This window comes from Microtus pennsylvanicus, chromosome 3, assembly GCF_037038515.1.
Source record: "Microtus pennsylvanicus isolate mMicPen1 chromosome 3, mMicPen1.hap1, whole genome shotgun sequence".
Lineage (NCBI taxonomy): Eukaryota > Metazoa > Chordata > Mammalia > Rodentia > Cricetidae > Microtus > Microtus pennsylvanicus.
The window spans coordinates 14,157,374-14,178,643 of record NC_134581.1 but is presented as its reverse complement, the minus strand read 5'-3'; the positions used below and the strand labels follow the sequence as shown (position 1 = coordinate 14,178,643).

Sequence of the window (21,270 nt, the reverse complement as noted above, 5' to 3'; positions counted from 1 at the left end):
TTCCAGGCATCTAATGATGACATTCTGGTCTCGTCTTCCATCTCCCCTGTGTTCCCTTTCTTGTCTTCCCCTTGTTGCCCTCCCCCATCCCTCCTCACGTGTCACTGCAGATTGAGACCTACAGGCTGACGTTCCGGGCAAATGCCAGGGCCCGCACCGACCATGGGGCTGACATTGTCTCCCGGCCTCCCCACTTCCCTGGCTGCCCAAGCTTGGGGTCCCGGGCCCTGGGCTCCCTTTCCCGGGCTGTCTACTAGACTTGTAAGCTCTTGCTTGGGTGCTGGGCAGCCCTTTAGGCCTCTTTCCCTCTGCCTAGCTTGCTCAAGGCAGCAGCAGCCGCCCCCACCTCTGCCTTCACTGCTTTCGCCGTCTTCTGGGCCCAGCTCCAACTTTACTATCCCACCACTGCACCACTGCTCCGTGGAGAACACTGGGAGGGGATGGGAGTCTAATGGAATCTCTGTGGGATGTAGGAGTGGGGTGCTGGATTCCCAGAAACTGACAAACCCTCCCTCTCTTCCCTGGCTCAGCCTGGGGGGACTAGTATAGATGAACTCCAGGAGGTGACCAGCACTGACCGAATTCCCTGGAACCTAAACCACTGCCTCTCTTTTTCCCCATGGTGGAAGCCACCCTGTAGGTGGTACCAGGCCCTTGTTTATTCCCGTCTCAAGTTAGTCAGGGGTCAGTTGCCCCTTGCTCCTACCGCTTATCACACCTAATTAGCTGCTGTCTCGCTTTTCTTTCTTGTATTAGTTTTTCCCCTCCTAATAACCTACGAGCTGGTGGTGTAGTTTGCAGGTTGAAGCCATGTCTAAATGAGAGTTCTCAGTATGTGGTGAGGGAAGCAGGGGGAGAGGCTCAGAGACTCCACTAAGGAGACTGTCGGACATTGGGGCTGCCTATTCTGGGCAGCTTTGGGGCCCTGTGGGAAGAAAGTGAGAAGCAGGGCTACTGCCTAGTCAGACAGCTGGGGCGGCCAGTGCGACTGGTTTGCTGGCATTGTGTGTATGCTGCTTTTTTTCTTCTAACCAAGAGGCTGGTTTTGGCATCTGTTGCATTCCCTGGGATCCAGTGGTCAACGTGTGATACAAAACCAGGGCCGGAGAAGGAGAAATGAAGGTCAAAATCCCTGACCTGCACCTGCAGGCCAGGGCACCCAAACCCTCATATCCAGGGGAGCCTGAGATGTCCAGAATGCATGTGAAGAGTGGGGAATCAGGTGTGGAGATTTTAAAACTTAAATGCATGAGACTGAGGCCATCCCACTTCTCCTGTGGTGTGACTGGAGAGAGAAGCAGGAGAGGCCAGGCCCATCGTGCTGGTGCAGCCGTCCCCGCGTGGTCTGTCCATGGGAGGGCTGACTGCAGTGCTGAGAAAATCCTGGGAATTTTATCAACACAAGATTCTTATTGCACTTGTATTTTTTGTATTAAAGTTTGCATGGTTTCTAATAAAGGATTCAAACCTAAGTTTGTAGTGAAATGGCCTGGGAGTGTTAAGGATTCCTCTTGTGGGGCATTTTCTGCTGCGCAGATTTGCCTTTCAGGAGGCCGACCCAGATCTGACCCTCTTGGCCCTCCTCTTGACATGGCATCCACCTCTGCTCTGGGTACAGCCTGAACAGGTACAAGTCTGTATTATGTCTCTGCCAAGGAAGTTATCCCTGGCCTGAAGTTCCTCTCCATTTTTGAGGCAGCAATTTCTTTTCAGAAATCTTGACATCAAATCCCTGGCTCTCCATACTCATACACAAGGAATTGCAGGGGTCTGTGGCAAAAGGACTGCCTGAGTCAGGGAGAGGCTTTCTGTAGAAGGCTGCATGGAGCCTTCAGGATCGGTATGGTTTTGGTGTTTTGTTTTTTTCCTCTTTTCCAGCAAGGGGCAAGATGGAACTGGGAAGAAGGAAATAGTGGGGACCAGGGTGCTGATGGGTGAGGGCATAAAGGTACTTGCTACCCTTCTTGATGTTGATCCAGGGGCTTTGAGGATGCTGAAATTAGAGAAAGGAAGGGTGGCCCAAGCTCTCTAGGTAGACTATTACGAGGTCTAGCTCCCTGGACTGGTCCCACAAGTCAGAGAGAACCTCAGAAGGCTGATCTGGCACAGTGGGACTGTGGATGTGATGTGTATACTTTGCAACGACTGGGGATGAGATCTTTCTGTATTTTTAGTTTGCTCATGGCTTAGCCATTACATGTCTGTAACTGTTGTACTGATTTAAATAATAAAGCTGCCTGACATCCCACCACAGTCTGTGTTGTCATGTTAGTCCCCTTGTACCTTCAGCCCTTCCCTCATCTGTGAGACATGGGTGTGGCCGAGGTTCCCTATAGGACTCTCACATAAATCACGGCTTTCTAGAAAAGTGCTCTGTTAGGAGAAGCTTTGTCAATGCTGAGACCAGCCATGCAGCTGAAATGTGTTGACAGCTGCGGTATCTCACTCTTGAAAGGTAGAGTTTTAAGCCCCTTCCTCCCTTAGCCACCGCCAGCTCTGTATCTGAGCAGTATCTGCCTTCCCCCCCTAATTTGGGGCCAAGAGCCCAGTGTCTTTAAAGGAGCCCTTGGGAGGACAGTGGCACTCACAAGGGATAAATATAACTTTATTTTAAATAAACATTTGCACTCTGTACATAGCCCAGCTGAAGAGGGCTCAGTCATCAGCTGTCTTGCGCACATCAAAGCTGCCACAAGGTCCCCGCAGCAGCTCTGCCAACAGTGCAAGCAGCTGCCCGTGTTCCTGCTGCACACTAAGCGGAAGTGCAGCTAGCTCACTGCGGAGGCTCCGCTCCACCATTCGGCCTAGGGCTCGCCTCAGCTCCCTTAGCAGTCGCACAGTTCGTGAATCACCTTCTAGCCGCAGCAGGTCACTGTCACTCAGTGAGATGGTGGCCCGGCGCCCGTCATCTGGAGAAGGGCAAAGACAGAGTCTATGTTGGTCATGCCTCTGAGGCCAGGAGCCAGTGGTGGCCTTTGAGTGGTGGAAGGGAGAGGTACCCACCGCGTATATGGACATCCCCATCTGTTAGGAGCAACACAGCTAGCGGGTGAACCTGGGAGGAATCTCGAACAAAGACGCTACCGTTGGACTTGACAGCCATGAAATACGTCAGCCATCGGCTCCGTAACCGGGTGGCCTCCCTAGGGAACAAAGTGTTGTGGAATGTAATGATGCTGCACCTTTGTCCATCATCTGAGGCCCTTCCTCTCCTGTGGGCCACCCACCTGTTAATGGTCGATTTGTGCAGCAAGATGTTCCCAGATTTGGTCCTGTAGGTGACACTGTTGGGCTTAAACTTCCCCTGCCGAGTCACCTTACCTTGCCTCACCTGAAGGGACAGGAAAATATGAGCAAGGGGCTGGGGTGGAGAGAGGTGGGCCTGGTCAGCTCCCTGTCCTAGAGGAGGCACCTGGATGAGGTTGGGGTAGAGGCCAGCCATCAGCACACCCTTCACCAGCTCCTCTTCCTCGCTGTACTCATTGCATTGAGCAGAGGGCAGTGTGCAGTCAGAGGGCTTTCCCACTAGGAAAGCCTCGTAAATATTCTCTGAGAACTGCTTGATGAGCCCTGGGGAGGCAAAGCGGAGTGTGAACAGAGGCCCTGCCTCAAGGCTGGGGACGGGAGCTCTGCGGGTGGGAGATGCTCAGGAAGGCCCACTTGGGGGCCAGGCTGACCGTGGATGAAGCGCAAGCTGGGGGCGTACAGAAGGTTTTCTTCTAGGTAGTTTTCCCGGGAGGTACGGTCCTGCCAACGCAGCACCTCCTCCCAGCCAGCCACAGCACGCACGAAGGCCAAATGGTCGCTGCCACTATCGTGGCTCAGCAGTGCCTTCACCTGGGAGAGAAGGTACAGGGGTCAGGAGAATAACTAGAGCCTAGTCCAGGACAATGAGTGGGGTACGGATAAACAGCAAGAGGGCTCTGCCATAGGATCTAACCTTGTCTACTTCTGCCCGGTTCTGCAAACTGCTGCTGAAGGGATCCCGGGTAAGGCAGGAAACAACCACCAGCAGTGGGTGCAGGCAACGGAAGATGGCAGCCAACACTATGGCCTTGGCCAGTCGTGGGTCCGTAGAAATGTGGGCCAGGCGCTGCCCCAAGGTGGTCAGGTACTCCCGCTGGTCCAGAACCCCTGCAACAGCTCAGTTGTCAGTTCCACCCATGAACCACTCCACAGCCCAACCATTCCTAGCCCCATTTACCAATCTCCTGGAGAAGTATCACAGCCTCATCCACTGCCTTAATATTTGGACTGTCCACAGCCTTGGAGAGGAACTCCACTGCCTATAGCAACAAGAACCACACCCCATGAGCCTGTGTCCCACTTGCCCTGGTCCAGGAGCAATCCCTTCCCCAGCCCTGCCTCTGCCGCACCGTCTTCTCAGGCATGTGGATTTTGGCTTGCAGCACCAGGTTCTCAAGAGGTGTGCGCAGGATCTCTGGCACTTGGAAAGGAACCATTTTCTCCAGCCGGCTCCTTGGGAACAAGTGGTAGGCAAAACCTGACTGGCAGCGGCCAGCCCTGCCACGGCGCTGAATCACATTTGCTCTCGACACCCACACCGTCTCCAGGCAGGACACCTGGGAGAAAGCAGGAAACCTACACATGCTGCAGGCCTTGTCTGCCCACCTCACCAGTCACCCTCATCACCCCAACAGGGACATTTCCCGTTAAGTGAGCCTTCCAACAAAATGTCTACAGCAGAACGGGACTAGGGGCAACTTCACAAGTCCCCTCACTGGGTGGGTTGGGTCCAAGAGAGAGGCACCACCTTGGTCTTCAGGTCATAGCGTTCCTCCTTGTGCAGACCGCTGTCCACGACATGCACAATGTCGTTAACTGTGATGGAGGTTTCGGCAATGTTGGTGGCCAATACGATCTTACGCACCCCAAGTGGAGGCTGCTGGAATATGGCCTTCTGATCCATCATGGGGATATTGGAGTGCACTGGTGGGTAGCAAGATGCAAAAGAACTATAGGCACTGTTCTAGCAGAAAGAATCTCGGACTGAGAGCAGGACAAGAAATTTGATTCCCCACCCATTCCTGGCCCTGATAAAGCTGAAGCCATTTGATAAATTACACCCTCAGGGAAAAATGTTACAGTCAGAAACCTGGGCCACTACAGTACAGACTGGCAGAGGCAGGACTCACTACTGGGCCTCCCCAGACTCACCTGGTAAGATGAGGTACTTGCTCTCATGCATGCCCAGGGCCTCCTGGAGTCGCTGTTGCACTCCTTTGATTTCTTGCCAACCAGGCAGAAAACACAGGATTCCACCTGTAAAAGGCCCTGCAGCCATAAGCTGGTTTATCCAGCTGGTAGGGAAAGGAAATAGCTGAGAAGCGGGAAAAGCACCCACCTGGCTCTCCACGGGCATCGATGTGCAGAACCAAGTCAGTCACAAGGTCCAGATCAAGGGCACATTCATCTTCAGACTGGGGTGGGGAGACAGACCAGTCACAGCCACAGCAAAGGAAGGTGAGGAAAGGAGCTACTTGGGATGAATGAAGCTCCAGTCCTCACATACTTGCAACACAAACAGGGCTGATTATTCCCCAATTTTTTATCAAGGAAACAGGCTTAGGAAGGTAAGGCGTTCTATCATAAAGAGAGGGAGGAACATAAAAGAAAGCCCAGCCACCCTGGGGTGTGTATTGGGGTTCTCCTCACCTCATGGTGCCGATGCCGATGTGGGTACTGGTGTTTGCCCAGCTTGGCCAGGATGTCCTCCAGGTAATGTTCCTTGACAGGATACATGAAGCCAGGCACCTTGATGACAGGGCAGCCCCCAAAGTAGCGGGAAAAGCGCTCATTATCTCCCGTAGCACTCATGAGTACCAGCCGCAGGGCTGGGTTGAGCCGCTGCAGGCCCTTGAGCAGAATCAGCAGGAAGTCTGTGTTCACATCACGCTCATGGACCTCATCCACAATGACATGGCTCACACCCTCCAGGCTGGGGTTGCTCTGCAGCTTCCGCAGCAGGATACCCACAGTGCAGAAGAGCAGCGCTCCACCTCTGGCTGGGGGCTTGCTTTCCAAGCGCACCTGGAAGCCTACGTTCCGGCGCAAGGAGGGGCCCAGTTCATGGCTGACACGCTGCGCCACAGATACGGCTGAGATACGGCGAGGTTGCGTGATGATCACATTGCATCGGGCACCTCGGCCCTCAGTCACATAGCGCTCCAACAGCAGCTGAGGGATGCGAGTGGTCTTCCCACAGCCTGTGTCCCCAGAGATGACCACCACTGGATGCTGTTCGATGGCACTGAGGATAGTGTCCCGATGAGGGTCCACAGGTAGCTGGGGGGCCTCCTGCCAAATTGGCCCCCGCCTCCGCCACAGCTCTAGCAGGCTCTGGCTCAATCGTACCTCCTCCGCTTCTGACAGGGGTACGTATGGCTTGCCAGTGATAGGGTCACTCAAGGGCCCTGAGTCCTTGCCTAAGGGCAAGATGTCATCACTCTGCAGCCGGAGTTCTGGGGAAATCCATGAACTGTCCACCGGGTACTAGAGGACGAGGAAGCAAGCAAAATGACAGAAATGCCTGTCTTCCTCCTCCATGCAGTCAGCCCCTCCAAAGGATTCACTGGGGTCAGATGGTTAGGGCCCAACCCACAGAGCAGAGGAGAACTTGGGCTGTGACTGCCCTGACACCCTCAGAGGCATGACTAGGGGACTTAGGGCCAGGGGGCTCCAAGGCTCCCTGCTCAGTGGGAAAAAACATTTCCTACGCCTGTCGTAGGCAGAAGCAGCCTTCAGTCTGGAGAGGGAAACAGTGGGATGGAAGGCAGGACTCTTACATGACTCAGGAAGGCCTCTATCTTGCGAAGGATGGGCTCGGGCACCTGGATGGTACATGGCCGGCGCTGGGTCTCACCCAGCTCACGCAAGGAGGCCAGGTTGTACATGGCATGGGTAAGCGGCTCATTGTTCCTGTCCACCAGGCCCAGGCTCTGCAGGAGGATATGTATGGCTCAGTCTATGCTCTTATAATCCCAGCACTCAGGAGGTGGAGGTATGAGGCCAAATTCCAGGCTAATCTGGGCTACACAGTATGACTCCAATAGTAAGTTTAAAAACCATTTAAAAAAAAAATAAAAAACAAACTAAATGTATTATCACAGTAGAACCTTACCCCTTGCCCAGGCATGGCGGCCCAAGAACAAACTCCTCTGGTATAGTCACAGCCTTCCAATATCCCAACACACACCTGTCTCGAGACCAGGAAGGCACACCCTTCAACACCCTATTCCACAAGCTCTCCCTGGGCTACGTCACCATAGCTTCCCAACCCAGATCCTGCTAGCAGGTCCTGCTGCGAACTGTGCCTTTGGTGACCCCACCATACAGGGAACTACATGGAATGTCTGTCCTATACCCTTATAAATGCCTGAAAATGATAAGCTAGGCCCCTGAAAGGAAAATGTTTGCTTCACCACGTGCTTCAAATCACCTTACAAGATAAAGCATGACCTTCAGGACAATGTGAGCCCCTCATTTTCTCAGCTCTGTGTGTCTCCCACGTGGAAAGGTCACTAGCTCTCTGCAGGACATCTTCCCACCGCAGCAGCCCCTCCCTCACCAGTGCTCACTTCAGAAAAGGCAGTCGGCGAGTCAGCTTCCTAACCCTGCAGCCCCTCCCAGACAGTCTCTCCCATGCCAAGAGCGTGGGACTTGTGCATAGGAAACTGCAGACTGAGCCACATCCTGCGACAGCCCCAGCTCTGCCCTGCTGAGCCTGAAGCAGAGCACAAGCACACCTCAAAGTCCCCACCTATGCACAACTTTTTCTCTTTTGCTTCTTTGTTCTTGTTTGTTTGTTTGTTTAAATACAGCCTTGCTATATAGCCCAGGGCAGCCTTGATCTCAGGATAATCTTTCTGCCTTGCCTCCCAAGTATACAGCATCACCAACTCACAGACTATTCATATTCTCCGAGTAGACAGGTGTATCCCTCACCAGAGGGATCTAAGATGTGGTTCCCATAATCAAATCCACAGAGCTATACCAGAGCACTCAGAAAAACAGGCTCATTTCACACTGTGCAAACGGAACCTCCACATGCTTCAGATGAACTCAACACTCTGTTAGTCAAGCAAAATGCTAATTCTAAGGCTGCAGCATCAGCCGATGCCAAAGCTCCTTCAAAAGTACTGCCACAAGTAAGCCCAGTGGGAGAGCGGCCACCACACATGAGTACCCTATATTCAATTCCCAATCCTGGGAAGAAAGAAGGAAAAAAAACCAAACTTGCCAGGCTTAATGGCATCCAATGATAATCCTACCATTTGTGATGAGACAAGACTGTGAGTTGGAAGTCAGCCTGAGCTACAAAGAAAGTACTAGGCCAGACTGAGCTTTAGTGAGGTTCTGTCTCAAAAGGACGGGGGTTGGAGGTCAGGCTGGGAATGTAGTTAAGCTGGGTAGGTGGTCAGTTGCCTAATATACATAAAACTGGGTTTGGTCTTCAGCACTGTATGGTGGCACAGACACCCAGGAAGTGGATGCAGAAAGTCTAGAAGCTCACAGCTATCCTCAGCAGTGTAGTAAGTATCGGGTCAGCCTCTGTCTCTGTGCTTGCCACCAAGTCTGGTGAGCTGAGTTTGATCCCCGGAATCCACAGGGTAAAAGGAGAGAAATGACTCCGGCCTCCATATGTATGCCACGGGGTGGGGGTGACACAGGCCACTCTGCCAACAGTTTAATGCCACTTACTGCCTCAATTTTCATTCTAGATGTACATCAGATTTTTCACTTGGCCACCAAGGTCTGCAGGATCTCTCTGGGCACCAAGTTCTCTGTTAACACCTTTTTGCCTGTGAGAGCTCGCTTTGGCTTCACCTCGGATCTGGTCAAGTGCTAGTAAGGCTGAGCTCACAGGCAAAGTCCCCGCAGAGGCTCTGGGGAAGTAGTCATGGAAACAGATCCTTTCCTACCTGGGTACAAACAGTCCAAGGTCTGGTGTGTGCTTCACTTCCTAGAAAAGCGGGCTAATCTGTCCTAGACAAAGGGACTTACCTTCAGTTTCTTGCAAGCCAAGGCTGCTGCCTTGTTCTCAGCCTCGGCTTTGCGGCGCCCTTTGGCAACAAAGGTCATGGGACAGGGCCAGAGCAGAGTGAGTGTAGCCAGCTTGGTCTTGGTGCCCACAGTGTGGAACTGCATGAGGTTCTACATGGAAGGGAAATGAGGGCGTTACAAAAGGCTGGGAATGAGTGGACAGCTGGGTGGTCTATGACCTAGAGGAACCCAGAGATGGAGCGCATCATGACCGGTACCGCCCCAATCACGCTGGACTGGACGCAACCAGACAGAGCCCTATATTCTGACTTTCCTTTGTCCCTCCTGCTTTATGCCCTGTGTAGCCCTAGTTCTGAGCTTGCTTCCCAATTTCTACAGTAGAAGTTGGGGTTCATGCGATACTGCTACCTGTCTTCCTAACCCACATCTAAATAGCACCTTTAAGAATTGCTGGGGCTAGAACTGTTGGCATATCCTGACAGGGTGAAAAGGCCTTTTACCTCCTCTGAGACCCCTCGCTGTGGCATCACTGATGACATTTATGACACAATTCAAGCACCCACTCTTCTTCACCCTAACCTACCAGTTGGTCACGGATCCAGTCTCCCCGCCAGCAGTCCCCAGCCTACACCCTGTGTGGCTATCTTCACTTCTCCTTCCCTGCTGCTTTGCTTTCCACCCATCAGGAATCCCATGTCCTTCTAGTTGGCCTAGGCGGGCGCTGAGAAAGGCACCCTGAGCCCTGCCCCACACCCGAGGCTTCCTTCCTGCTGAGCCCAGGGAAGACAGCGCAAGCAAGTGCCCTTCTGAGAGAGACAACTCACCTTAGCTGTGGAGGAGGACGTTGCGATCTGAATCACTTTGGCCAGCAGGTTCTTGGGAAGTGGGAACTGGGTCAGAGCTCTAATAGCACTGTCGTCATCTGTCATTTCGAAGGAACCCCCTCTATGAGGACAAATAGTTTAGATGAAAAAGTCTGCTGTCTTCCTGGCCAAGTTTCTCTGGGACAGTAAGGTTGGGACAAAGTCCTGGTGTGTGGTAAGGTTGGACACAGTGGGCCAGCAGCTATTGCCTCTTCAGTCACACTGCAGAAGCCCTCAGTCCCCTGGTTTCCTCAGGGAGAACTGAGCAGAGTGAAAGCTGAGAAGGTGGGACCCGAGTGTGAGCTGGAAAGCAGGATCATGTGTTGTCTGCAGGAGCCCAGCCACAGCCCAAGACAGGAGTTACCGGTGTACTACCCCATCCGACCCCTTCCCCCACACAGGGGAGACACACTGAGTAACAGGATATGAAGACGAAAGTGTTGGGCAGAGCCCTCCCATATGTGGGGGCTCAGAGAAGACTGATCTCATGCCAAGACGTGGTCAGGGTCCCCTGCATCCCTCTGTCACAGAGGTACCTTGAGTCCCTGAGTGGGTTGTGGGAGTCTTGCTGGGTCATGGACAGAAACTCCGTCACATCAATGGTCCCCTCTTCGAGCTCTTCTTCCTCATCTTCCTCTTCCTCTCGGCCCAAGGCTCGGGATAGGCCTCCAGGACCTGCTGGCCGAATGTTCTCAGGATTCAGCTGCCGCCAGGAAGTTGGAGGCATGGTGGGTTCTGGACGCCACCAGTTGTCAGCTGGAGACCCAAAACGATCAGCTAGCACTCGGTATTTGGCTGCATCAAACAGCTCATTCCGTGGACCCAGCAGACCCCAGCCCTGTTGGGTAGAAAAAACTGTGAGGAGCACACCATCACCACACACCTTAGTCAGCTGCGCTCTGCTACACACCAGCCCTGGCCAGCAAGGGGAATACAAACAACACTTCAACCTAGGCATGAGGGTGAACTCTTGTCATCCCAGGAATGGAAGCTCAAAGAGAAGGACCTCATGATCTAGTCCTACCTCTGCAGTGAGTCCATCTCAATGAACAATAATAGAAAGAAGGAAGGACAGACTGACAGAAGGGAAGGAGAAAAAGAAGAGAAGACTTAAAAACGCCGAGATCTGAGCTGGGCGGTGGTGCACATGCTGGCTGAGGGTCTCTTTCATTGGGTTACATCTTGAATTCTTCCTTTTCTAAATTTTTTTGGTTGTTTGTGTGTGTGTGTTACCTGTGGGTATGTCCGTGCTTCACGTTTGTGCAGTGCTTCTTGAGACCAGAGCAGGGTATCATATCCCTTGTAACTGGAGTTATAGATGTTATTGACTCTCCATGGAGGTACTAGAAATTGAACTCGAGTCCCCTAGAAGAGTAGCCAGTGCTCTTAACTGTTGATCTGTCTCTCCCAAACCTTTTGATTTTTTGAGACAGGGTTTCTCTGTAGCTTTGGAGCCTTCCTGGAATTAGCTCTGTAGACCAGGCTGGCCTCAAACTCATTGAGATCCACCTGCCTCTGCCTCCTAAGTGCTGGGATTAAAGGTGTGTGTCCCCGCACCTGGCATCAAATGCCATTTTTAACAGTGTCAAAAACAACAATGTATTTGGTTCAGATGTTTATTCTAAGGAGATGAAATCCTTACACACTGGAGATAGTAAAGCATCGAAGGAAAATGTAGCCAATAGAATCCCTATCAAAACTTCAATGTAAATGTCAAAACAACCACAAAAACAATAAAATTCTTAAAATAACAAAGAGCCATAAAAGCGCCAACACCAAAATAATCTTAAGAAATGTGAAGTTGGAGAAGTCACACTGCCTGATCACAAACTACAAAACTCTAAGACTCAAAAGAATACAGTAGGGGGCCGGGCGATGGTGGCGCATGCCTTTAATCCCAGCACTCGGGAGGCAGAGGCAGGCGAATCTCTGTGAGTTCGAGACCAGCCTGGTCTACAGAGCTAGTTCCAGGACAGGCTCCAAAGCCACAGAGAAACCCTGTCTCGAAAAACCAAAAAAAAAAAAAAAAAAAAAAAAAGAATACAGTAGGGTGTCACGCGTCTTTAGCCCTTCTCTGACCTTCAAGGGCACCAGGCATGCATGAATTGCATGCGGACCATTCCTTTACACTGTGTAAACACATGTCACTGAGACTGGTTTAATAAAGAAGCTGATAAGGGGGCTGGAGAGATGGCTCAGCGGTTAAGAGCATTGCCTGCTCTTCCAAAGGTCCTGAGTTCAATTCCCAGCAACCACATGGTGGCTCACAACCATCTGTAATGAGGTCTGGTGCCCCCTTCTGGCCTTCAGGCATATACACACAGAATATTGTATACATAATAAATAAATAAATCTTAAAAAAAAAAGAAGAAGCTGATAAGGTTCAACGAGAATGGAACTAAGGACACTGGAAAGAAGCAGGGCAGAGGGGAGTCACCAACTAGACACGGAGAGGAAAAGGGTAACAAGACAGGACAGAATGTAGATGAACAGAAATGGGTTAATTTAAGGTGTAAGAGCTAGTTAGTAATAAGCCTGAATGGTTATTTGGGAAGTGGCTGGCAGAACATAGCTGATTGAAGTCCTGACCTCCACCTTCAGTTACACTGTAGGCAAGCAAAGCATGCAAACTAAATATCTTTTTTTTTTTTTTTTTTTTGGTTTTTCGAGACAGGGTTTCACTATGGCTTTGGAGCCTGTCCTGGAACTAGCTCTGTAGACCAGGCTGGTCTCGAACTCACAGAGATCTGCCTGCCTCTGCCTCCCAAGTGCTGGAATTAAAGGCGTGCGCCACCATTGCCCGGCCCTAAATATCTTAAAAAAAAAAAAAAGACCAGGTGGTGGTGGCTCGGCACACCTAATCCCATCACTTGGGAGGGAGGCAAAGGCAGGCAAATCTCTGTGAGTTCAAGGCCAGCCTGTTCCGTAGAACCAGTTCTAGCCTGGCGGTGGTGGCGCACGCCTTTAATCCCAGCACTTGGGAGGCAGAGGCAGGCGGATCTTTGTAAGTTCGAGACCAGCCTGGTCTACAAGAGCTAGTTCCAGGACAGGCTCCAAAACCACAGAGAAACCCTGTCTCGAAAAACCAAAAAAAGAAAAAAAGAAAAAGAAAAAGCTACACAGAGAAACCCTGTCACACCTTTCATCCTGACACTGAGACAGCCAGGCAGCCAGTCTGGTCCAGAATAATGAATTCCACGCCTCAGTAAGACACATCTGGGGGGGGGGGGGGAATTAAATTTTATGAGCCAAGGGCTGGGTCGTTAGATAGCTCATTTAAAAAAGGGCTTGCCACAGGAGAATGAAGACCTGAATTCCTCAACTGTCAAGTACGAACACCAGGTGGTAAAGGGTGTGCACTTTTAATCCCAGGTCTGGGGAAGCAGAAACAGTTGGATCGTGGGATGTGCTAGCCAGCCAACAAGCCCAGCCTAATCAGTGAGCCCCACAGCACAGAGAAAGATCCCAAACAATCTCAAACAACCATGTAGAAGAGCCAGTTATGGTAAGGCAGACCTTTAGTCTCAGACTCTGTGTTCAAAGTTAGTCTGGTCCACATAGGTAGTTCTAGGGCATCAAAGCTACACAGGAAGATCTTGCTTGTCTCAAACAATAAAATGAACAAACAGAAAAGCAGCAGACAACTGAGAAATGACACCTGTACTGGACCTCTAGGCTACACACAAGCACATATACTCACAAACACATACATACACACACAAAAACAACATAGACAACTGAGGAATGACACCTCTGAGCTACACGCAGGCACATATACTCACAAACACATACATATACACAAAAAGAATAAAACTAGGAAGTGGAAGGGCTTAGGAAAGGTGAATGACTGAACACTGAATCAACATCTACCAAGATGTCCTTGGAACCAAAACCACTACAGAGAGAGAGAGAGAGAGAGAGAGAGAGAGAGAGAGAGAGAGAGAGAGAGAGAGAGCGCGAGCGCGAGGACTAGCAGTTTCCAGGCCCACAGGCCTTCAGTAGAGGCGCTCACCTTGAATAGCTGGCACGCTGCTGCTGCAGCCTGTCGCTCAGCATCAATCTTCTTGCTGCCATAGCCTTCAACCTCCACGCTCTTGGGCCACTTGATGTGCAGGGTGACTTTCTAGGAAAGTGAAAGGAAATAAAGAAGTAGGTGTGGTCGCCCCACCTGTAACCACAGCTCTGCAGAAATGGGAGAAGGGGATCAGGTTACAAAGTCAGCTCTAGGGAAGCAAGCAAACAAGCTGGGTGTGGTGGCACAGTCCTTTAATCCCAGCACCTAAGTGGCAGATCCCGGTGCCCCTCTTTGAGTTCAAGGCCAGCCTGGTCAATAGAGTGAGTTCCTGGACAGCCAGGGCTACACAGAGAAACCCTGTCTCAAAGCAAACAACCAACCAAAACCTTCACTCAGAATGGTTTACCTGAACGCTTCTGTGGGATCTAGGCTTTATAACCCTCTTGGAGCAGGAATGTTCATCATTCCCTCTACCATGCCTTCCTTTTTAGACAAGGGACCAAACTCAGGGAGCACTACCGTGGCCTCTTAGACAAGATGAGCATTCCTTACCCACCTGCTGTGTTGGCTTTCCCTGAATAAAGCATGTGGACTTTTGGTGGCTCTTCAAATCTAATTGTATTATGAGATTCTCTATTGATGTTAACATTTAGACCCATTCTGGCTGGACACAGTAGGACACATCTATAAGACTTTTTTTTTTTAAAAATATTTATTTATTTATTATGTATACAATATTCTGTCTGCATGTATCTCTGCAGGCCAGAAGAGGGCATCAGACCTCATTACAGATGGTTGTGAGCCACCATGTGGTTGCTGGGAATTGAACTCAGGACTTTGGAAGAGCAGGCAATGCTCTTAACCTCTGAGCCATCTCTCCAGCCCCGACTTTTTTTTTTTATGTGTGTATAATACCTTCAGTATTTGGGACCTGAAGCAGGAAGACCAGCAATCCAAGTCAACCTAGGCTACATAAGACCCTATCTCAAAACAGAACAATGAAAAGCAATGCCTTTAATCCCAGCACTGAGGAGGCAGAGGAAGGCAGATCTCTATGAGCTCTAGGTCAGCCTGGTCTACGGAGCTAGTCCCAGGACAACCAAGGCTAACACAAAGAAACCCTGTCTCGAAAAACAAAAACAAAAACAAAAGACAAAACAGAACACCCAGTTTAGCCTCTTTGACAAAAACAGTCAAGAGAGAGAAAACGGCAGCCAGTCTCCTCTGAATCAACTCCGTGAGTTCCTCAGCCACCGCAGAGTTACCTTTTTCTTCGGTCCATTTGTATGCACATAGACAAGCTTGTCCTTTGCATGGGAGATGCCAAGGGCCCTTCCAATGACGCTGTTGAGAAGGTTTTTGGGCTGTGGAAACTCTTTCAATAGGTCCCTAGAAGCTAGGAAATAAAATAATTACAATTATCTTTCTTTTGAAACTCCATAGGGTATACCAAAGCCACTCTGGGCTAAAGTTGTTGGCTCAGGACCCCAAAGCATTCAGTAGTAGGAGTCCTTGGAAAACAATATAGGTGGTCAATCAACTCCATGACTCTGATGTCTGAAAGAGGGTACTCAAAAATATAAAGAAAAACAAAACACGTATCTTCCATGCATGTACAGAAGACCGAGACCCCTAAAGTGGTTCACACAATTACAAGGACAGCTGAGGAGACTCTGGACAGCTTCAGCATAGCAAAATGGCTCTGGCAGGCTTTACTCTTCTCTCCCATTTCCTCTGCCTTGCTAAAACATTAGCTTATATTATTAAAGCTAGACACTTATTTGGCCACTCATTAGGCTGACCACCAAGGTTCCAGCTATCAAAGTACCGGTAGTACTGGTACTGATCTTGGTCTTGGGCGTCCTAAGCTGATACTGATCCTTTCATGTGGGTCGGGGATGAGATCCAGACTTGAAAGAGCATGCCTCCACTCTCAACTATACCGCAGTACTCTGCAGGAGCAGCTCTAAAGCCCACAGACTCACAGCCAGGAAGAGGCAGGAGCAAATCCTTTCCTATCCCCTGGCATCAGAGGGAAGAGGGTGCATCAGACACACAAGGGCTATCTCCTTCCCTTCACTTAGTCTCTGCATTAACCTCAAAATAGAAATAATACAAATGGCGGAGATGTCCCCTCCAGCAGCAGCTCCTGCCAGACAGGGCTTAGTCAACCATATAGAGGCAATTCAGAGCAGCTCAAAAAATAAATAAATAAGGGCTGGAGAGATGGCTCAGTGGTTAAGAGCATTGCCTGCTCTTCCAAAGGTTCTGAGTTCAATTCCCGGCAACCACATGGTGGCTTACAACCATCTGTAATGAGGTCTGGTGCCCTCTTCTTGCCTGCAGACATACACACAGACAGAATATTGTATACATAACAAACAAACAAACAAACAAATAAATAAATAAAGGGCCTATCGACGTACAGCCCCAGAAATCTTCAGGAGATGTAAGGCCTTCACTGTCTGGTATTATGTTCACCCTATACCACCCTATAACAGAACTTGGTGATGCTCCATTCAGTATCGTGCACTGGCTTCATCGTCATCATTTGGGAAGTATTTACACAACAGTTGACACATTTTTCCTCAGTGGGTACCTAGAATGCCAGCAATGTTCAGGTAGCAGCTGCATTTAATTGTTTTGTCTTTTCAAAAATGCATTCATTGTCTGACAGATGTTGCAAACTTTTTATTTATTTTTGTTTCTTCAAGGCAGGGTTTCTCTGTGTAATAGCCCTAGCTGTCCTTGAACTCACAGACGCCTGCCTCCAGAGTACAGGACTTAAAGGTGTGTGCCACCCCAGCAGTTGGGAGGCAGAGGCAGGTGAGAATCCTATGTCATGAGACTGTCGCAAAAAAATTATTTTATTATTACTGTGTGTATGGCCAGAGAACAACCCTTGCAAGCCTGTTCTCTCCCTCTGCTGGGCTCAGGGGTTGGAACTTGGGTCTGTCCACCAGACTTGGACAGCAGGCACTTTTACCAGCTGAGCCATCTCAGCAGTGCTGTGTTCTGAAAACGTCCTCCAGAGTGTCTGATGGAAGCTTCTATCTGGTTTGGGATATTTAGCTGGGCAGACACCTGAGTAACTAGCACAATAGGAATGTCTTACCTGACACACTCGCCTATGTGCTGTTATAAATCAGTAAGAATCAAGCAGTTTAGACTCAAGGAGAGTTGATCCCATCCTGTATCCGTACTTCAAGTAACCCACTAGACACACAGATGTGACAGACGCCACACGCCCAGTTCTTCAGAGGGGGAAAGCCGAATAGCTCATTCTACCTATCTTAATGGCCATGGATGTTCTTACCAATTCCATTCTCTGCCCCAGTCAGGAAGCAGTCAGTCAGTCTACCAAAGAAGACACCCCACCTCTATCTGAGATTCTGAAATCCCAGGTGTGTTTGAGACTAAGTCCGACTGTGATGACAGAGCTAACCCTCAATACCACCCAACCTGACAGAAAGTAGGATATTCTTGTGATTTCCCCCACCCACCCACGTGCAGACGTGCTCGGGTCTAGGTGAACCTAAGCCACACAAGGCTTTCTAACAGCAGGTAGAGACCCACTGATTATAAAAGGTTTAAACCACTTTCATGACTAGAGTCCTCCTGCCAGGCCGGCCTCAGTCCCGCACCCCTCACTTGCCTTCCCTAGTCAAGGACGTCACAGCCCAGTATCCGCTACACAACCCTCACCGTTTACCATGCTTCCGTCGCCCTCCCCAGGCTCGCCAGGAGCCACCTCTGATTCGACCTCGGAAGCCTCCTGAGTGCCATCGGGGCGGACGAAGCTTGATGAGAAGCTACGTGAGAGTCCTTGTCGCCCGGCAGTGCGGGGATCCGGCGGCCGCAGGCGCGGAGAGACACTGGCAGCCAGCGCCACGAGCCGCCTGGCAGACGCCATAGCGATCCCGCCGATCCCCGCGGCCCCAGCCTGCGACAGCACCGCCCAGGGCTCAGCCACCGAAAGAGTGCCGAGCGCCCTCTGCTGGCCAGGGGGACTCGGTGCTAGGCTGGGAGCAAGAGAGCTAGGATGCCAGCCTGCAAAACACAGCCCAGGCGCCCTCACCAGGAAATTCAAACCACAGACTGGGCTCTGGAGCTCAAGCAGGAAAAGGGATTGTATGATTTTAGCACTGTGCATTTGCTCAAGGTCCATTCAAGGAAATGACCCAAGTTCCCTTCAGGTCCTACACATGGTAAATTCCTTATAGGCTGCCTTCTAATGGACTTGGAGAGTGGGCACCCATTTCCTATGGGTAAATCTGGTGAGACTCTAGTAGGAAAGACCTCTTCAACATAAACTGACCTAACCCCCTGAACTGGAGTTGAAGAAGACAGCACCTACTTTGGGGCATAATGCCAAGAACTGAGCTAGTTCCTCAGTTAGGAGTTAAGTTCTTCCTCGCTTGTGTGAAGGCAATGGGACCCCACTTCCAAACTACTGTGCCTGGATTTGACTCCTCTTCTGTCTCTTAAGGCTGTGTGGAGCAAATCTGAAGGAAGTGGCTATGAGCAAGGGCCTCAGAGTCTGAGCACCGTGGAGAAAAGTTTTCGGTCAGGGGTTGGCAATTTAGGTTGGGTAGGTTGGGAAGAAGAAATTTGTTTTTTAATTCTAGCCATGGGGGCTGGAGAGATGGCTCAGTGGTTAAGAGCATCGCCTGCTCTTCCAAAGGTCCCGAGTTCAATTCCCAGCAACCACATGGTGGCTCACAACCATCTATAATGATGTCTTGTGCCCTCTTCTGGCCTCCAGGCATACATGCAGACAAAATATTTTATACATAATTCTAGCCATGACTTGAATAATCCCCTGGAGAGTTTATTAAAACATCTGAGCTGGGCGGTGGTGGCGCACGCCTTTAATCCCAGCACCTAGGAGGCAGAGACAGGTGGATTTCTGTGAGTCCAAGGCTGAGTTCCCTCCTACAGAGGGAGTTACAGGACAGCCAAAGCTACAGAGAAACTCTGTCTTTACAAAAGAAAAAAGAAAAACTGAAAAGCATACTACTGGCCAAGAGTGGCAGCCCACGACTACAGCCCCATCACTCAGGAGGCACAGACAGGACGGCACCATGTGGGTAGCCTGGTCTCCATAGGAAGTTCCAGGCTAACTAAGGTTATACAATGGAACTCAAAAATGAAAACAAATGGGATGGTGTTCGGTTGGTAGTGCTTGCCCAGCCTCTATAATTATGGTCACCAGGTTTGACCATCAGGAACGTGTAGTGGAGCGTGCCTGTAAATCCCATCACTCGGAAGTAGTCAGGAGGACTGGAAGTTCAATGTCACCACTGGCAACAGAAAATAGAAAATTTGAAACCAGCCTTTAATCCCAGCACTAGGGAGACAGAGGCAGGAGGATCTTTGGGAGTTCAAGGCCAGCCTGGTCTATAAGAGCTAGTTCCAGGACAGGCACCAAAGCTACAGAGAAACCCTGTCTCAAAAAACCAAAAAAAAAAAAAAAAAAGAAAAGAAAAAAGAAAATTTGAGGCCAGAACTTAAATTGAGCCAAAAAATATAAAATAAAATCTGACATAAGGGCTACAGAAATGGCTCATCAGTTCAGAGCCCTAGATGTTCTTCCAAAGGACAAAAATTGTAACTGTGACAGGGTGGTGGTGGCACATACCTTTAATCCCAGCACTCAGGAGGCAGAGGTCGGAGAATCTATGTGAGCTTGAGGCCAACCTGGTCTACAAAGTGAGTTCCAGGACAGATTCCAAAGCTACAGAAAAACCCTGTCTAGAAAAACCAATAAAATAAAATATTAAAAAAAAATAAAGAGAAAAAGAACGGTGTAACTCCATTTCCAGGGGATCTGACATCCTCTTCTGGCTCTCGCTGATACCAGGAGTGCACATGGTACACAGAGATCCATGTAAGCAAAACACCCATTCACACAAAATACATATAAGGATAAATAAAAATCTAAGGCGGTTGTCACAGGAGACACCACCTGTATGTATTAAGCACCCCTACCCAGATCTACATATAGGGCAGAACATGATTTCCCAGGAGCTTTGCCTTCTGTGGTATGACTCATTACTAATCAGCTTAAAAATGGTCCTTGAAGACTGGAAATAGCCCGAATGTCTTCAAAAGAATAGAGAAGTTTAGCAAGCCAGGGCGGGCACAACAGTGGCTAACTCACAGTTGAAAGAAACAAGTCTCTCTCTCTCTCTCTCTCTCTCTCTCAAGACAGAGTTCTCTTTTCTCTGTGTAACAGCCCTGGATTTCCTGGAACTCACTGGTTTCAAACAGAGACCCGCCTCTCTGCCTCCCAAAGGCATGTGCTACCATACCTTGCTCATTTTCTCCAATTTTAGAAAACATATTTTGAACAGATGCTTGAAATTTTGTGTTAAAAAAAAAAATCAAGGGAGCTGGAGAGATGGATCAGTGGTTAAGAGCACTAGCTACTCTTTCAGAATTCCTGGGTTCAATTCCCAGTATGCATATGGTGGCTCACAACTGTCTATAACTCCAGGTCTAAGGGACCCGAACCCTCACACAGACATACACCATTGCAGGCAAAACACCAATGCACACAAAATAAAAATAAATCATTAAGAAAAAGAAAACAATCAATGTAAGCATTGTGGCTTATGCCTATAATCCCAGCACTTTATAGGCCGAAGCGGGATGATTACTGGAGTTCAAGGCCAGCTTAGAATACAGAGTAAGTCCCTGTTTCTAAAACTAAAAAGAGCCGGGGCTATGAATCAGTGGCATAGTGACTGGCTAGCCTGCATGAGACCATAGGCTTAGTTCTCCAAACCCACTGAGTGGTGGAAGGAGAAAACTGACTCAACAAAGTTGTCCTCTGACCTCCACACACACACCCTGGCATGTGTCTACCCAGACACATGTTCTATACACCCATTATACACTATAATAATAAATAAAATCTAAAAACAAAAGCTCATGCTGGGTGGGAATAGAGGTGCATGCCTTTCACCCCAGCACTGGGGAGGCAGAGCAATGTGACTGGAGCGCTCTTGCAGTCAGCTTTCGGGAGCCATCACTATCTATCATCTTCTCCCAGGGGTTCAGAGCAGGGACTGGCAAACCATCGAGTGCAGAACAAATCCAGTCCAATGCTGTTACTGTAAGCTCTTGTTGCTGGTGTTTAAAGCTTGGTCTCATTTACTCCAGCCTCACCTTGAACTTGCTATTAGTCAAAGATGACCTTGAACTACTGATCCTATTAAGCACCAGGGAGAACCAGTGCTGGGGGTTGATCTCAAGCTAGGGAAATGCTCTTACCAAGAGAAAAGCCATTCCAACCCTATAAGGAAGCTAGTGGAGCAGAGCTATGCTCATTTGCTTATGTAATATCAGTAACTGCTTTCCTAC

General features: G+C 49.8%; 2 protein-coding genes across 41 annotated transcripts in view; one reads left to right on the top strand and one right to left on the bottom strand.

Moving 5' to 3' along the window:
* Map4 (microtubule associated protein 4) overlaps nucleotides 1–2,248 on the top strand; it is a 133,616-nt gene extending 131,368 nt beyond the window's left edge. For 22 of the 33 annotated variants that reach the window (XM_075964560.1, XM_075964565.1, XM_075964564.1 and 19 more), the window contains one exon: nucleotides 111–2,248. In XM_075964560.1, coding sequence (XP_075820675.1) covers nucleotides 111–257 — 147 coding nt within the window. In that variant the 3' untranslated portion in view covers nucleotides 258–2,248. Of the gene's footprint in view, nucleotides 1–6 lie in introns of all 33 variants that reach the window. The other 11 variants (XM_075964566.1, XM_075964543.1, XM_075964563.1 and 8 more) reach the window with 1 other exon arrangement.
* A 305-nt stretch (nucleotides 2,249–2,553) lies between these two features.
* The window catches only part of Dhx30 (DExH-box helicase 30), a 30,198-nt gene continuing 11,481 nt past the window's right edge, over nucleotides 2,554–21,270 (bottom strand). For 7 of the 8 annotated variants that reach the window (XM_075964456.1, XM_075964462.1, XM_075964458.1 and 4 more), the window contains 18 exons: nucleotides 15,168–15,298; nucleotides 13,900–14,010; nucleotides 10,424–10,725; nucleotides 9,849–9,969; nucleotides 9,025–9,174; nucleotides 6,807–6,959; nucleotides 5,677–6,513; nucleotides 5,366–5,441; nucleotides 5,179–5,283; nucleotides 4,775–4,950; nucleotides 4,377–4,583; nucleotides 4,205–4,286; nucleotides 3,941–4,134; nucleotides 3,678–3,837; nucleotides 3,413–3,570; nucleotides 3,228–3,331; nucleotides 3,004–3,143; nucleotides 2,554–2,909 (listed from right to left, as the gene is read on the bottom strand). In XM_075964456.1, coding sequence (XP_075820571.1) covers nucleotides 2,656–2,909; nucleotides 3,004–3,143; nucleotides 3,228–3,331; nucleotides 3,413–3,570; nucleotides 3,678–3,837; nucleotides 3,941–4,134; nucleotides 4,205–4,286; nucleotides 4,377–4,583; nucleotides 4,775–4,950; nucleotides 5,179–5,283; nucleotides 5,366–5,441; nucleotides 5,677–6,513; nucleotides 6,807–6,959; nucleotides 9,025–9,174; nucleotides 9,849–9,969; nucleotides 10,424–10,725; nucleotides 13,900–14,010; nucleotides 15,168–15,298 — 3,461 coding nt within the window. In that variant the 3' untranslated portion in view covers nucleotides 2,554–2,655. Of the gene's footprint in view, nucleotides 2,910–3,003; nucleotides 3,144–3,227; nucleotides 3,332–3,412; nucleotides 3,571–3,677; nucleotides 3,838–3,940; nucleotides 4,135–4,204; nucleotides 4,287–4,376; nucleotides 4,584–4,774; nucleotides 4,951–5,178; nucleotides 5,284–5,365; nucleotides 5,442–5,676; nucleotides 6,514–6,806; nucleotides 6,960–9,024; nucleotides 9,175–9,848; nucleotides 9,970–10,423; nucleotides 10,726–13,899; nucleotides 14,011–15,167; nucleotides 15,299–17,607; nucleotides 17,851–21,270 lie in introns of those variants that run through there. The other variant, XM_075964455.1, reaches the window with a different exon arrangement.